Source organism: Gopherus flavomarginatus, chromosome 1, assembly GCF_025201925.1.
Source record: "Gopherus flavomarginatus isolate rGopFla2 chromosome 1, rGopFla2.mat.asm, whole genome shotgun sequence".
Classification (NCBI taxonomy): Eukaryota; Metazoa; Chordata; order Testudines; family Testudinidae; genus Gopherus; species Gopherus flavomarginatus.
Window position 1 is genome coordinate 89030772 of NC_066617.1, and position 15936 is coordinate 89046707.

A 15936-nucleotide genomic window follows, 5' to 3' on the forward strand; every position below is an offset into this window, starting at 1 on the left:
CAAGACATGTTGGCTCTACTCACATTTGGAAGTGCTTGTAAAGTGAAATTAACATGAGAATTCTGCTCCTGCAAGCATGCTTCAGTGAGCAGGAGTCGTTTTAATCCATTTTACAAACGCCTTCATACAGAAGCAGAGCACACAGGTTCAATAGGCAAATGAAGCTCATACACAGAGATGTATTTTCACACGAGTTCTCAGGCATGAAACCATTGATTTTCATTAGACCAAAGTTACAACATTCAAAAAATTACATAAAGGTAAGACAAGCATCTGCCAAACAAACTTGAAAGTATTCCTTTAAAGTTCATGTACACTATATGGAGTTATTTCACAAGCATACAAAGCTCTGAGAAAACACAGCCATTAACAGAGACAGCTGCAGGTGAGATACTGTTGGATAACTACCCAGGATTTCCCAGAATGCACTCCCTTAAAAGGTTAGGCAAAGTGCTAAATTGGACACAAAATAATTGTGCTAGAAAAAAGCTGCTGTGTAGACACAGATAAAAACTCAGCCAGTTAAATTTGATTTTTCCAAAGTGTTGGGTATGAACTGCTTTGGGGAGGGGGCAGAATAGTGGCTCACAATGCAAGGTTAAATGGAGGGTGGGGGACAGAAAGCTCTCTTTCCTAAAGAGGAGCCCTTTGTAATGTGCATGGGCCTAAACGTCTGCATAGCCTCTGCTGCTATTAAGATTTCACATTTTTGTAAGTTTTCACTGGTACTGTTCAGAAACTTGGAGTGGCCATGAAACCAACAAAAATCATACCAATTACTCTGCTGCTGCTGCTTGAGAAAACTGAGGGTATGGCTACACTTGAAATTTCAAAGCGTTGCTGTGGCAGCGCTTTGAAGTGTGCGTGTGGTCGGAGCACCAGCGAGAGCTCTCCCAGCGCTGCACGTAAACCACATCCTCTGTGGGTGTAGCTTGCAGCGCTGGGAGCCACGCTCCCAGCACTGCAGCACTGATTACACTGAGGCTTTACAGCGCTGTATCTTGCAGCACTCAGGGGGGTGTTCTTTCACACCCCTGAGCACGAAAGTTGCAGCGCTGTAAAGTGCCAGTGTAGCCAAGGCCTGAGTGTCAGCAGAGGCAGACAGTGGAGCTAATCACTGGAGAGAAGGACTTGAACCACAGAGGTTGGGATAGCAGAGTAAAGAAAAATAATCTCTTCTGGTCACTACTGCAAGCAGCTAGGAGCAGACAAAAGGTTACAATAGTGAAGCCCTCACAGTGGCCAAGATGCTTGTAGGATCAGAGAGTTATTCTTCTCCCTACCTGGGGCTGTGCACATGCTTTTCAGTCACATTAACCCTACCTGGCTAGCTCCTGAATGCACTGTTCAGAGATATACAGATAACTAGGAGCTCTGCTGGCACAATGGAGTAGTCCCATGGAGGATTGGATATGGTACTCAGCAGTTTTAATTGCACCACTCAAGTTCTGGTATCTGTAACATCCCTGAATAAATCTTTTTCACATAACGATCACTCTATATCTGAATTCTCAATCTTCATCCTGCACGCCTTCACAAGAAGAGCCTGAGAACTTAAATTCATAACTTTGCTAGACATTAAAAATCACGGTCTTAATAAAGATACTGGACTGACGACTTATTACAACGATCTGTAACTTGCTAACCCCTTTTTTTGTCCTATGTCTAAAGATGTGAGTCTGTCACGGATTCCATGATTTTCCGGGACTTCTGCAGCAGCCAGTGTGGCTGGCCGGGGGCCACCTGAGCAGCTCGGGCAGCCCGTGGACCAGCTGCACTGGCCACTGCTGAGGCAGTCTTGGTTCCCAGCCAATGGGAGCTGTGGGGCCAGCGCTCAAGGGCAGCACACGGAGCCCCCTGGCCACAACTCCACTTAGGAGCTGAAGGACATGTCCCTATTTTTGGGAAGCCTGTCAGCCCCGCTAAACCTCCCCCCCCCAGCACCAGCAGGGTCCCAGGCTGCATGCTGCCAAGCCCCCGCCTCCAAGCACTCTCGGTGCCCCTGCTCCCACCCCAAGCACCTTCAGCACCCCCAGGCCGTCTCCTCGCCCAAAGATTTAGTCAAGCACAAGTCATGGACAGTCATGTGCTGTGAATTATTGTTTACTGCTTGTGACCTGTCCATGACTTTTACTAAAAATACCCGTGACTAAAACGAAGCCTTACCTATGACTCCAGGGGTGTTAATGTGCCACTTCACCTTGAATGTGTTTACCACTGACGTTAACAATCTGTTCCACCTTGTATTTAACTGTGACACTCTGAACACCTTTCCCAGACCTGAGGAAGAGCTCTGTGGAGCTCAAAAGCTTGTCTTTCTCACCAATAGAAGCTGGTCCAGTAAAAGGTATTACCTCATTCACCTTGCACCTCTAATCTTCTGGGACCAACATGGCTACAATAACACACTGCAAATCACTGAATAATTATTCTGAGAAGTCAGAGTGACTTAAAGCAGTTTGAAAAATTGCTGGAGACCAAAAATAATTATTTTAAATGGTTTAAAATTAGATATGTACTGAAAATTGTCTCTGTACCACTTGCTATCTGGGACATTCAGCACATTAAAAAAATTATTATGTAATTTTTGATAACATATTTCAGTTCATCTGTTATATTAGGCAAGTTATATAATGTGCAAACCGAAAAGGGTAAAAAGTCCTAATGTTGGCCAAAATGGAAAGGAAAGAAAATTTATCAAGCTTCTAAAATATTATAAACAATGGAATATGTTATTTAAAAAAATACTTTAGTGTTTGACAGAATCCTTTTAATTAAAAAGAAGAGGGGAGTAACATACTTACCGTTATCTTTGCTGCTGTTTTCTTCAATTGTCATTTGTTCTGCCAGCTCAGACAGTGATTCATCAATGGTCTGGCTTCCACGCAAGGTTAGGGAAAGTCTCCTCTTAAACTTTTTCATTCTATCAGTGATCAATCTGGCTTAAGGAAGCCTGTACAAAAAAAAAGGAGGGAGTGGAATTCCATTATTATATTATATAAAAAACATAGGATATTAGTAGAATTGAGTTATTGCGCACACTGCTACAATCCAAAAAACAAACAAAAACTTGAGTTGCAAAATAGATAAATAAATGAAATAAATAAAATGTGGGAAATATTGCAGATGGTTTACTTGTATACACATGATCTTTTGGCTTTATGAAGCCTTTTTTTACTGGAATCTAAAACACAGAAATCCACATTTTAGGTTTTGAAATCAAGACAAATACTCATTTCTAGCACTTAACCATTCTTACTACATAGCCTATATACAAAAAATTGTATCAAGGAATTTGTACGCCATTTTAAGAATTTGTGAGTTAGAAATATGTTCAGAAAACTACTACTAAAATGGTTAGCTAGTAATTTTACAAGTTAAGGCACTATTTATTTTACTGTATATAATGCACCAAATTAATACTGAAGACAATTTCTAAATAGATATAGCAAGCTATATATGTGAAAATAAATAATTGATGAAGAGAGCTGCAGATTATAGTTTTACAAGATAGGTGATTTTTACACAAATACATTGCATCTTTAAAACATCCCATATTAGTTTCCATGTAATTTGCACACTACACTGGATTTGTGTTTATACCAGTATCTTACTAGGGTCCTGATCCTGCATCAGGATCCACTAGTACGGATCCTGGTGTCCATGCTGAGACCCAGTGAAGACAAATGAAGAACTGAACAAGCTAACATCAGAGAAAATAACATTTTTTCTCTAATTTCTTTCACTTTAATAGTCGTATGTGTTACTACTATTGTGAAAATGTGATTTTTAAATTGAGGTCTCCTTTTAAAAAAATCTTTGCATTTTTATTATTTATGAAGACTTTTTTTTAGTCTTTGGTTTTATTAAAACTATTTATTTATTTATTTATTATTTTGGGCAGATTTTAAATCAATTACATTGACTCTGCATTTGCAGATCCCAAAATAAGATCCGGGCCTATAATTTACTGTGAAAAATTAAAACAAGTTAGAGAATAAACATTGGATTTATATTTATTAAAAGAACACTCCTTAAATTTGAACCAAAGTTTAAAAACAAGTTTCCACAAAATAAATTGATTTTTTTTGTTTTTTAAAATTCCAATGAGAAATTTTAAAAAACGTCAATTTAATCACATTTCCATATGACATTTATTTTTTAAATTTAGAAATGACACAAGTACCTACAAATATTAAAAAAACTGAGAAAATGTTATTTTTCTCTTTTTCAGTATGTTTCCTTCGTGTATTTGGACATACTCTGTAGACAGTCAGAATTGCTGTTCTGTTGAAGGTCAGTTTCGCACTTCCCATCTTGGAGGTGCAACAATTCTCCAGAAAGGACCAAATTTTTGGAGTTTAGTGTGCCCACCCTACACACACCCATATCATCTATCATCTGAAAGCTTATTTTATGTACATTTAGATGAGGTAGGTTGTGGGACTATCAAGTGGTACGGTAAGCCAACAACCGAGGAGACACAATGGTACCCAAAATGAGAAAGTGTCATTTTTTGTGCAGAAACACCTCAACATGACTCTGATTACAGTTTATACTTAAAATTAATTTCAACATCTTAATGTGGTGTTTATCAGTCAAAGATACCAAACGACAACGTATTAAAAGATTTGGTGTTGCATGGGCTAGTATTTTTTCCAGAAATGATGAGCTGTTTAGCATGTGGCAAAAACGACAAATATCAACAATTTGCAATATGTTAACAAAAAATGTTTTCACGTTGCATGTTCATAATTGTCCAAGCATCTCCCAGTGATAATACTTTTCTATATTTTCAACTAAAATTTGCTGACCAGATCATTCTCATATTGAAGATTGTGCAGAAGTGGCAGTAGATTACCGGGCATAATTTGTTCTGCAGAACTGACAGCTATCACAGAATCATAGGATTGGAAGGGACCCTGAGAGGTCATCTAGTCCAGTCTCCTGCACTCCTGACAGGACTAAGCATTATCTAGACCATCCCTGACAGATGTTTGTCTAACCTGCTCTTAAAAATCTCCAATGATGGAGATTCCACAACCTCCCTAGGCAATTTATTACAGTGTTTAACCACTCTGACAGTTGGGAAGTTTTTCCTAATGTCCAACCTAAACCTCCCTTGCTGCAATTTAAGCCCATTGCTTCTCATCCTATCCTCATACATTAGGGGGAAAAAAATTCTCCTTCTCTTTGTAACAACCTTTTACATACTTGAAAACTGTTACCATGTCCCCTCTCAGTCTTCTCTTTTCCAGACTAAGCAAACCCCAATTTTTTCAATCTTCCCTCGTAGGTCATGTTTTCTAGACCTTTAATAATTTTTGTTGCTCTTCTCTGGACTCTCTCCGATTTCTCCAAATCTTTCCTGAAATGTGGTGCCCAGAACTGGTCACTATGCACCAGTTGAGGCATAATCAGCACAGAGTAGAGCAGAAGAATTACTTGTCGTGTCTTGCTTACAACACTATAAACGTATGTGAATTCCTAATGTAATGCCTCTACATCTGTAAGTTGTTGTACATATAATGTAGCATGTAGTCTACATGGTAGAAAGTTTTAAATTGTAATTACCTATGTGACGTTGCACCCCATAATGCTTTATGGGGGTATGCTTATGAGTGTAAATGTGACATAACTGGAGTATGCTTTATGCTAGATATGCCCTGTAACATATCTTTGCAAAGGTTATATTCTACTGAATGTATTCATCCTATTTGTATGCATGTATCATTTTTATTTCTTAAGTCATGAGTGTTGGCTCTATGCTTGTGTTTACAGTATTTGCTGTAGGAAGCAAATAAGGCAGATTCGGTCAACATAGTGTGAAGGGGTTATTCAAGTAATCGGGAGTACTTAACTAACAATGAACTATGGGAGATGTCAATCCACATCTAAGCTTTTCTGGGAACGTTCAAACTAACATGCAAACAATAGCCCAGGTGACTGCAAAACTCCATCTTGTTGAAGAGATTTTACACAGGAGAACAGAGGAGTTTCCACCTACAAAAGAAAGACTATATGAGCCCCTGGAAACCTCTCCATTTTGTTTTCAGCTGGCTCAAGAGACAGCCTCCCACTCCAAAGAGATGCCTGAAAGAAACTGGAACAAAAGATCGTAACTACGGGGGTCTGAGTGATTGTTGGACCCAGACTAGGAGGAAGTCTAGTCTGTAAAAGAAGCTTATTGGAACATCTCTGAGGGTGAGATTTACCTGCATTTAGTTTCCTACTGTATCAGGCTTAGACTTGCGTGTTTTATTTAATTTTGCTTGGCAACTTACTTTGTTCTGTCTGTTATTACTTGGAACCACCTAAATCCTAATTTTTATATTTAATAAAAATCACATTTTCCTTATTAATTAACCCAGAGCAAGTAATTAATTCCTGGGAGAGCAAACAGCTGGGCATCTCTCTCTATCAGTGTTATAGAGGGTGAACAATTTATGAGTTTACCCTGTATAAGCTTTATACAGGGGAAAACAGAGTTATTTAGGGTTTGGACCCCATTGGGATCTGGGTGCTGGAATCAGGAGCACTTAAGCTGTTTTCAGTTAAGGCTGCAGCTTGTGAGGGCCGTGGTTCAGACTTGGTGCAGAAAGGATGTGTCAGTGGCAATTGTTCTCAGTCATTCAATAGATCCCATTCCTAATTCCCTCTTCCATGCTGGTGGAACAATGAGAAGAACAGACAAAGCTGAATTAGGGCAACAGATGGAAGCTCAAGATGAAAGAATCCAGGAATTAAGAGCATGCAAAAAACAAACAAAAAAAAAAAAACCACAGTGTACATCAGAAATGATGGCTGGAGACAAATTCCATACATTGAATGAACTGGCTGATGAGCACTTGAGGCAGGTCCTAAAATGATATGAGAAAGCTAATTCTGTAACTGAAGTCTTGACAAATATGACAACAGTAACTCTGTGAAAAGTGCAGAAAGACAGCAACAGACAGGATCTAAGGTTGGATGCAAGAAATATTAAATGTTTGGTGGACACACTCTCTCTCCAAGGAAAAAGTTTCTAAATGTGACATCCAACAAGCAATGACTTGTAAAACTCCTCTGTGAGTGTATGGTTCAAAATGCATCTGAGAGTGTAGGAGCACACCCAGCACAAACATACTTTCTTGCTGGAGGTGTTTTCAATGGTGAAGTGACAAAGTCTATTACCAGCAGAGGTGCTGAAGAACCAAAGACTTATACAGTACTCAAGAGAAGCAGATCCAAGCATGTTTGTGCATGCTGCATGTACCAACATGGCATTTGGGTCTCTTGGTGTCTAAGTAATCATAGGAATTAGGTCACCCAATACAGATACTTTGGTCGTTGCTGTTCACTACTTTCCAAAAATGGAACACACAGATGACATGTGGATCAAAACAGGCACCATTACCAGCACAACTGAGAAGCGTAGCTTCATACCTGTGCATGCAATTTGTGATGTGCTCATCCCTGACTTCTGTAACATACTTACTGACTTGCATGTGTTAACAGGATGCAACTGTGTCATCTCTATTTGGTACTGGGGGAAAAAATTGAGTTTAATGTTGTCAAAACAAAGGGAACTTACCACTTCAGAGATCTTCCCAAATTGGGAGAGAGTAACAGACAAAATTTCTGCAGCAAAGAAGTTGATAGCAATGTTGTATGACCAGAGCGAGAAAGAAAAGAAGACCCAAAGGGTATGTCTAGACTGCAACTAGACACTTGAGGCTGGACCATGCCAGCTGACTTAAGCTAAGAGGCTGTTTAATTGCAGTGTAGACATTCAGGCTCCGTCTGGAACCTGAGCTCTAGGATCCTGAGAAGTGGGAGGGTTAGCTCGAGCCCAAACATCAACACTGCATTCGAACATCCCCTTAGCCTGAGTCAGCTGACATGGGCCAGCCGTGGGTGTCTAACTGCAGTGTAGATATACCCAAAGAAACCAGAATTGCTTGCATCTCAATCTAGCCATCAAAAAGGACAAGTCATTGGCCAAACTCCCATCGTGTGAGGACAGTTTGGAAGAGTATGTCAAAAGAGCATCTTGGCAAACAAAGATTTTGATGTCTTTGCACATTGATAAATAATATACTGGATAACCATTGCAAGATGGATAGAAAAATGTGGATGAAATACTTCCTGCATTCAAAGGCCCTATGGCATCTGAGCTTCTACAAGACCTTATCTGCCTTGTACCAATAGGGGTCACTACACAGTCAACTGTGCCTGTAGTCAGAACAATCTTCCCTGCAGAAAACTGTGCACATGTCAAGGCAATGAAAACTGTGATAACCCATGCCCTCTTGACAGAGATCGTAATGATGAATAAGAGGATGATTATGATGTTGACTAGAAATGTCACTAGTGTTATTACATTTCAGTGACACTGGTACAAAATTATTAGATTTTGTTTTACCCTTTAGGTTGTTGTTGTGATGCTTTAAGGTCACAAAGAAATACAATTTTATGTCTTGAAATAATATATAGAATCACTGAACAAAGAGAAAAATGCAAATATTACAAAGTGGTCATTTTAACATGTTGATGGTGTAATTGTTTATCCCTATTTCTATGGTAACAGTACCACTTGACAGCTCCACATTCGTGTCATCTTAAAGTAGCCACAATAAGCTTTCAAGTGATATATACTGTGCATGTAAGTAGGGAGGATAGATTCTGTCAGCCAAATTAGTGGTGTCTGCCACTAACCTATCTGAAGCGTGAGTATGACACATGGTTCCCACCCTGGGGAGAACTCATGTGCTTTCTCATCCTAACAATGACAGTACAGTAGAGTAGCTGCTATTCTTCTACATTAGGGGTCTGCACAGTACTGGGGAGTGCTGGGAGCTCGGCAGAGTGAGTGGTATGTGGAAGTCCGTTTTATCTCCCCAAGATCTTTGCAGAGGCCCAGAGCACCTTGCAATATTGGAGGCAGCCTAGTCCTTTGGTCCTTCAGAAGCAATAAGACAGAAAGCATTCAACAGACAGCCCCCCAGCTGGACTTGGAGAGAAGGCAGAAGACACTCAGCAAGGAAGGTAAGGAGAAGCCCCCCATCCCCAATAAGACCAAATAAAAATTTTGAACAGTCCACAACAAAGCAGGAAGTAGTAGTAAACTCTCACAATCACTAATGTTGATATCAGAAGAGGAATGGAACCATCCACCTCTGCCAAAGCAAACAGCAGCAAGAAACAGAGGTCAGTCTATAAAGGCTGAAGTAAAGGCTTTGTTTGAAATGAAGTAAAGGCTGAAGAAACATTTCCCAACCTCCTGATCCTGCCTTCAGTTTCTCCCGTGGGAGCAGGGAGTAGAAGTAAGCTAGAAGTGGAGTTGCCCCAGCCTCTTCCACATAAGCCTTAAGAGTTAGAAGCATGGACAACAGGGGCTTAGAGATACCCCACCCATCAAGCCCTTAATATAGGACCCAGGACAAAAGGCAGCAAGTTTCTCTATCCCTTGTCCCTTTCACAGAAACAGGAAAGGAACAAGGATGGAAGAGCAACATGTGCAGAACTCCCCAAACTCAATCTGCTTCACATAACTGAACAGCAGGAAACAGTGCCAGGGAGAAGGGACAAGGGCAGGTGCGTGGGATGGATACTTGTATTTAGGGCCGGTTCTAAGGGTGCCCCTGAGCACCAACTTCCAGGGGTGATGGACTGCTAAGCCATTTTGGCATTTTGTTTTGCTGTTCTGCTCTGATGGGCTGGTCACAGAGTTGGATTTGGGTGAGGGAGGCTCAGTTGCTAGGGGTGGGGGATAAGGAGGGAACTCCTGTGCAGAAAGAGGCAGCAAGAGAGACAACAGCAGCAGTTATGACTAGGACAATCATTTAGCTGTAGCTGCTTACAGATATGTGCACAATAGGCCCTTACTCCCCTTGTTGTGCATATATTTATCCTCACTTGTATGGATCTGTCACCCAGCAATAGAGGAGAATACATAAAACAGGAAAACCCAGTGAAAAGGTGAAACATTTAATTGATACTCATCGTCTAAACTGAGGGATATGCAAAAAGTAAAGTAAAATAGGATTTTAAAAATCATGTCACGGTAATAATCTCTAATGTTTTTAATAACGTTATTAACAACATGACTTTTAAACTATCCGTTTAAGCTGAATCACTCTCCTTCTTGCCTATTGATATGCAACATTCTAAACAAAAGGGTAGAATCAGATGGAGGCGGGTGGCGGTGGTGGGAGAACACATTCACAAAAGGAAACCATACATATCTTCTTAAGTGAACACAGAGAGACTAGATGGCACACTGTGCTAAGTACATTCAGACATGGATTAAGACAGGATCTTTGGGACTTGAGCCCAGAAGTTTGAGAAGGCCAGATGCAGCACAGAATCAGTGACAAGCAGAGCCTCTTCAGGGACAATGCGGTAGGGAGCAGAGGAAGGAAAGATGATCCTGTCCAGGAATGACAACAGTACGGATAGAAAGTGCCAGCAGTCCAGCAGTGGAGGGTGTTGGAGGGGAAGAAGATACTGGACCACTGCACAAACCCAGCCCAATTATGTCAGAAGTTTTTTAAAGTATTTTGCCTCTTACCCTGGTCTAAATTTGTACACACAGCAAAACCACATCACAGGTCTGACCACTTCACAATTTCTGCTCAAGAGGACCCGTGACTAGAAAAGCAGGAGTTTTGCAGGCCACGACTAAGGAACTTCGTTAGAGCAGTATGGGGAAACTTGGATAGTGACTCACTGTTTCAACTGATGTTAATACCTTGCATTCAAGGACAGGAAATTCTCATTTTCAGAAAACGAATGAAAAGAACATTCCATTGAGAGCATTTATACTTCCTGTTCAGGACTTGCTTATTGAATAAAAAGAGGTCTGGAACTATGTGCATTTCTGTGCTTATTTTTTCCTTTCCAAAACGATGGACCTAAATTTTTCCCTCATGGGAAAGGACAGACTAGATGTGTGTGATTTTAGTTCACTGTACTAATGTCTTCTTTGAAGCCTATATGTCCCAAACTGTGCTCTTCTCAAAAAGCACAAAAAGTCTGTGAGTGAATCTAAAGAACAGCCTATGTAGGTAACACTCTACCTAAGGCAGTCTGACAGCCAGATAAGTTCTCTCTGATTTTCCATGTGGGCAAAAACTAAGCATAAAAGATGCCTCTACATGGAAACAGGATACCACAATGGGCTCTGATCCTGCACAGATTTAAGAATATATACAATTTTTTCCACAAAATATTGGGGCATCTGAAAGGATAGAGGTCAGACTAGCCAATCAGTTAGTCAGGATATTGTCCCCTCTCCTTGCTCTAGAACACAGGAACCACAATCATTACCTTGTAATTACCCTGGAATGCTATTCATAAGACCACAAGTTAAGTAGTAATAGTGCAGATGAGTAGGATTCACCAGTTGTACCAGAACAATTTAAACCAATAGACAGCATTAAAGTGGGTTGGCGCGGGCAAGCGGGGGGAACTGTTCTTCAGTCACTTCTTCCTTCCATGGGAATTCAATTATTAAAATAAAAAACCTGCCACTATTATTATGGAGAAAGACATTTTGCATTGCTGGCAATCAATGAAGGAGACGGGGTGGGAGGGAGCGACCACCAGCTAAGAGCCAGAGATGCCAACATTCTTTAGCTGATTCCTCATTGCTGCCTACCTGAATAGAAGACATCTATTAGTCTTGGGGAGGAGGAAATGAGGGTTCAGAGAATAATTCAAAAATACAATCCAACACAACCACAATATGCAACATGGGTCTCAAAGTCTACAATAATTTGAGGAGTAGTCAAGAGAACAGATACACTCAGTCTAAAACAAAAATATTAATGGAGAACTTTGGCTGCTAAATGACATTTCTAATTTCCCCTAATTAAAAAAGGTAAGCACTTCTTTATTCAGGAAACAAAGAAGATCTGATTTAAATCTAAAACTAAGTTACTTTACAGTTACCTATCTGGAATGAATAGCTATGACTAGATGCAACAAAACTGCTGATTCTTTTCCCTGGAGCCCTTACCAACTGTAAGAAGAATCTGCACTGTCATTTTCTTTTTTGAGCTTTTGAACACAGAGCATAATATTTATGACTATTCTACAGTGGAATGTCAGATATTAAAAACACATACTTGAAGGTAACTAATGGTAATCCTATTTTTTGTAGACAGACAGAATGAGGATACAAACTATCTGATAAGATACACCAAAACTGGCAGAGACATATTTGTTCCATCCATAGGTCAATGTGAACTGAAGAAAGCAACACGAGATTAAAGAGATTGATGATTTTTATGAATATTTGCAATCTGCTGTTGTATAAGACTCCTTTGATATTTTGCTCAGAAATAAAACACTATTGCTTCCTGAGAAACCCCAACTCACACTGCTGAACCTTAGCTTTAAATACACAATGGCTGTAAGACTATAAATATTTTTCTATACAGAAAAATGTACTTTTCATCATCATTAATTCATAAGAGTTAAAAAGGTATACATATAAAATTGGGATTTCAACAGATCTAGGAATGGCTCTTACCCCTATATTGTTTAGCCATAATCTCTAGTGCACTGGTCAGCAACCTTTCAGAAGTGGTGAGCTCAGTCTTCATTTATTCACTCTAATTTAAGGTTTCGAATGCCAGTAATACATTTTAACGTTTTTAGAAGGTTTCTTTCTGTAAGCCTACAATATATAACTAAACTATTGTTGTATGTAAAGTAAGTAAGGTTTTTAAAATGTTTAAGAAGTTTCATTTAAAATTAAAATGCCGCCCCCCCCGGACCGGTGGCCAGGACCCGGGCAGTGTGAGTGCCACTGAAAATCAGCTCACGTGCCGCCTTTGGCATGAGTGCCATAGGTTGCCTACCCCTGCTCTAGAGCATATAATTGAAAACTAAATTGTACTTTATTTCATTTTAAATTTGAACTTATCTGTATGACCCAGACTAGTAATACCAAACTCTCCCCATTTCAGGTTCTCCATTCCCATATAGCTGAAGCTACCCTCCCACGTAGTAATATCAAAAAGGGCAGGGTGGTCATGTTTGAGGCACACTGAGGCACTGACACCCCAGGATGAGAATTTGGAGCCAAAATTGTATAGAGCTTTGAAGGTAGTGTCAAGAACCTTAAATCTGATATCAGGTGGGAAGCCAATGGGATGCTATTTGCTTGCAAATAGCAAGGGAAGTTGTCCACACAACTAGGAACAGAAAAGGCAATGGTCATGAGATAATCTCTCAAATTCTGTCCATAGTATAACAGAGTTTGAAAATTCTAGACCTAATTTCACTTTATCTTTTATTTTCCTGATGTCATATAAATGGTTCGTCTTCTGGTAATCTTAATTTACCTAACTATTAAACAACTTAATTTTGCAAACCTTTCCAACCACACTAAAAAAAGGTATTACTCAATTTCTTTAGTCTGATGGAACTGGCAATTTGGAAAAATTATTTGTTCCCAAATAATGGCATGAAGAGCAGGCCCGCAGAGACTTCCGGGAAGCAGCAGCCAACAACGCCCATTGGCCGGGAACGGCAAACCGCTGCCACTGAGAGCTGCAGGGGGCCATGCCTGTGTATGGTCAATGTCAGCAAAATGTCTCGCGGCCCACAATCAGATTACTCTGATGGGCTGCAGGTTGCCTACCACTGTGCTAGATGATTTTAGAATACATGAGGATGCTTCACAAACATGCAAATATTGGATCAAATTGATAAGTTTTATTGTATTAAAGAGGTCTATTACTGAACTTGTGAAACAGGGCTCTGGGGATTGCTGGTTCCAGGGACCACTCAAGTTGATCCTGAGATGACCTGCTGACTGAGTCTTTCTCCACACTCTCCTCTCCTGCTAGGTGAGGGCAACTGTGAGGGATATAGTTTGGATGTAATACAGCCACAGATTTCTTGCCTCCCAGACAAGAGCTGGGAATGCACACCTCCCTACTTGTTGATGCAGTACATGCGTATGGTGCTGTTTATAAGCACCTGTGCTACATGGACAAGCAAAAGGGCTCGAGGGCCCAGGTCAATACTTTAAGCTTCTATATGTTGATATGGAGTATGGAACCCCAGGTGTACCCACCTGGGGCCCCCACCAATGAACTCCTCCCCCGCCATCCCAGCATCTCCTGCACGGCATGGAACAGCTGTTCTGCAGTGTGCAGGAGGCACTGGGAGGGAGAGGGAGGATCACGGACAGGCGCACTCAGGGGAGGGGGTGGAAAGAGGTGGGAAAGAGGTGGGGCAAGAGCAGGAAGAGGCGGGGCAGGCCCTTGGGGGAAGGGGTGGAGTTGGAGGAGGGAAGAGGCAGGCTGGGGGTGGGGGTTTAGGGAAGGGTTGGAGTCAGGGTGGGGCCTGGGGCTGAGCACCCCAAGGGAAAATTAGAAGCCGGCGCCTGTGCAACAGACAACAAAAGGATTCTGGGTTCAATACCTTGAGTTAAAATTGACGTAGGGCCTTCTTTCTGACCCAACAAATAGACAGAATTGTCTGTCCAAGGGTGATCCCAATCCTTCCTGGGGTGGGTTGGAAGGACTTGGCACAGTCTGTGTTCTTGCTCTGAGCAAAAGGGATTATGACTTGGAACTACAGGAAAACCCTCTGATGGGGTTCAAAGGGTTGTTCACAGGCCAGAGCCCTTGTGGCAGTCAGGAGGTGATCTCCAGTAAGCTTGTTAGGATGCTTGGAGGTTCTTTTATTGTTCTCTGTAACGCTTTTACCTTAAGATTAAATGTCCGTCTTCAGAAAGAGCTGTGTGGTAACTTAACTGTGGCAATTACATTGTTTACCATCTCTGAAGAAAAAAGCAAAGCAGGCCTGCTTAGGCAGTTTGACTTTGCTGGGGAATTCGTAGTGTAGACAGCGTGCTCCACAGCCTGGAAATATCCTGGTCAGGAAGGAGAGAACGAGTGTCTCCATCCAAAAGACAATGACTGGGGAGCCAAAACCCAAGAAAAGGCTTTGTTGCTGAACCACAGAGCGAGAACACAGTGTAGTTACCCTAAATTGTGAAAGTCTTGTACTGGCTGTTCCCTGAAGTGGTCATAGAGTCCCAAATCTTAAAAATCTCTTTGCTGGAAGAAATGCCCTGGCCTGAGTAGAGTCCAGGACTGCTCCAAAAAAGCGATCCTCATTTTAATCTGCACAAAGAATTTCTCCCAGGTGATCAACAGTCCCAGTTACTGGAGGAGGCTATATACAGAATCACAGAAATGTAGGGCTAAAAAGGACCACATGGTCACCCAGTCCATTTCCTGAGCTGAGGCAGGATCAAACACACCTAGACCAGTGGTCCCCAACCTTTTCATCTGGTGGGCACCAGACGAAGGACCATGGCGGTGGTGGAACATCCGCCAAAATGCCGCCGAATTTCTGCGGCGTTTCAGCGGCAACGCCTCTCAATGACGTCTCTTGTCGGCGGCAAGTGGCGTCATTGAGAGGCGTCGTCACAAACACTGCAGAAATTCAGCGGCATTTTGACGGATGCTCCTCCGCCAGCCAGGACCCGGACGCATTTAGATGCCCCCGCGGGCACTGCATTGGAGACCGCTGACCGCGACAGATGTTTGTTTAATATATTGTTAAAAACTTCCAAGGACAGGGATTCCACAGCCGCCTTAGGTAACCTGTTCCAGTAAGTAATTAGGAAGTTTTTCCTAATATCTAACCTAAATATCCCTTGCTGCAGATTCAGCCCATTACCTCTTGTACTACCTTATGTGGACATGGAGTTCATTTGATCACTGTCCTCTTTATAGTAGCCCTTAATGTATTTGAAGACTTATCCTCCAATCCCTCTCTCAGTCATCTTTTCTCAAGACTAAACATGCTCAGTTTTTTCCTCAAGAGTCAGGTTTTCTAAACCTTTTATCATTTTTGTTGCTCTCTTCTAGAATCTCTCCAACTTGTCCTCACCCTTCCTAAAGTGTGGCACCCTGAACTGGACAC

The 15936-nt window shown here is 41.4% G+C and overlaps 1 protein-coding gene across 3 annotated transcripts in view; it reads right to left on the reverse strand.

The window, feature by feature from the left end:
- Positions 1 to 15936, reverse strand: part of CDK17 (cyclin dependent kinase 17) — a 179033-nt gene that overhangs the window by 97439 nt on the left and 65658 nt on the right. For all 3 annotated transcript variants that reach the window (XM_050935544.1, XM_050935541.1, XM_050935542.1), the window contains one exon: positions 2805 to 2953. In XM_050935544.1, coding sequence (XP_050791501.1) covers positions 2805 to 2922 — 118 coding nt within the window. In that variant the 5' untranslated portion in view covers positions 2923 to 2953. The remainder of the gene's footprint in view (positions 1 to 2804; positions 2954 to 15936) is intronic.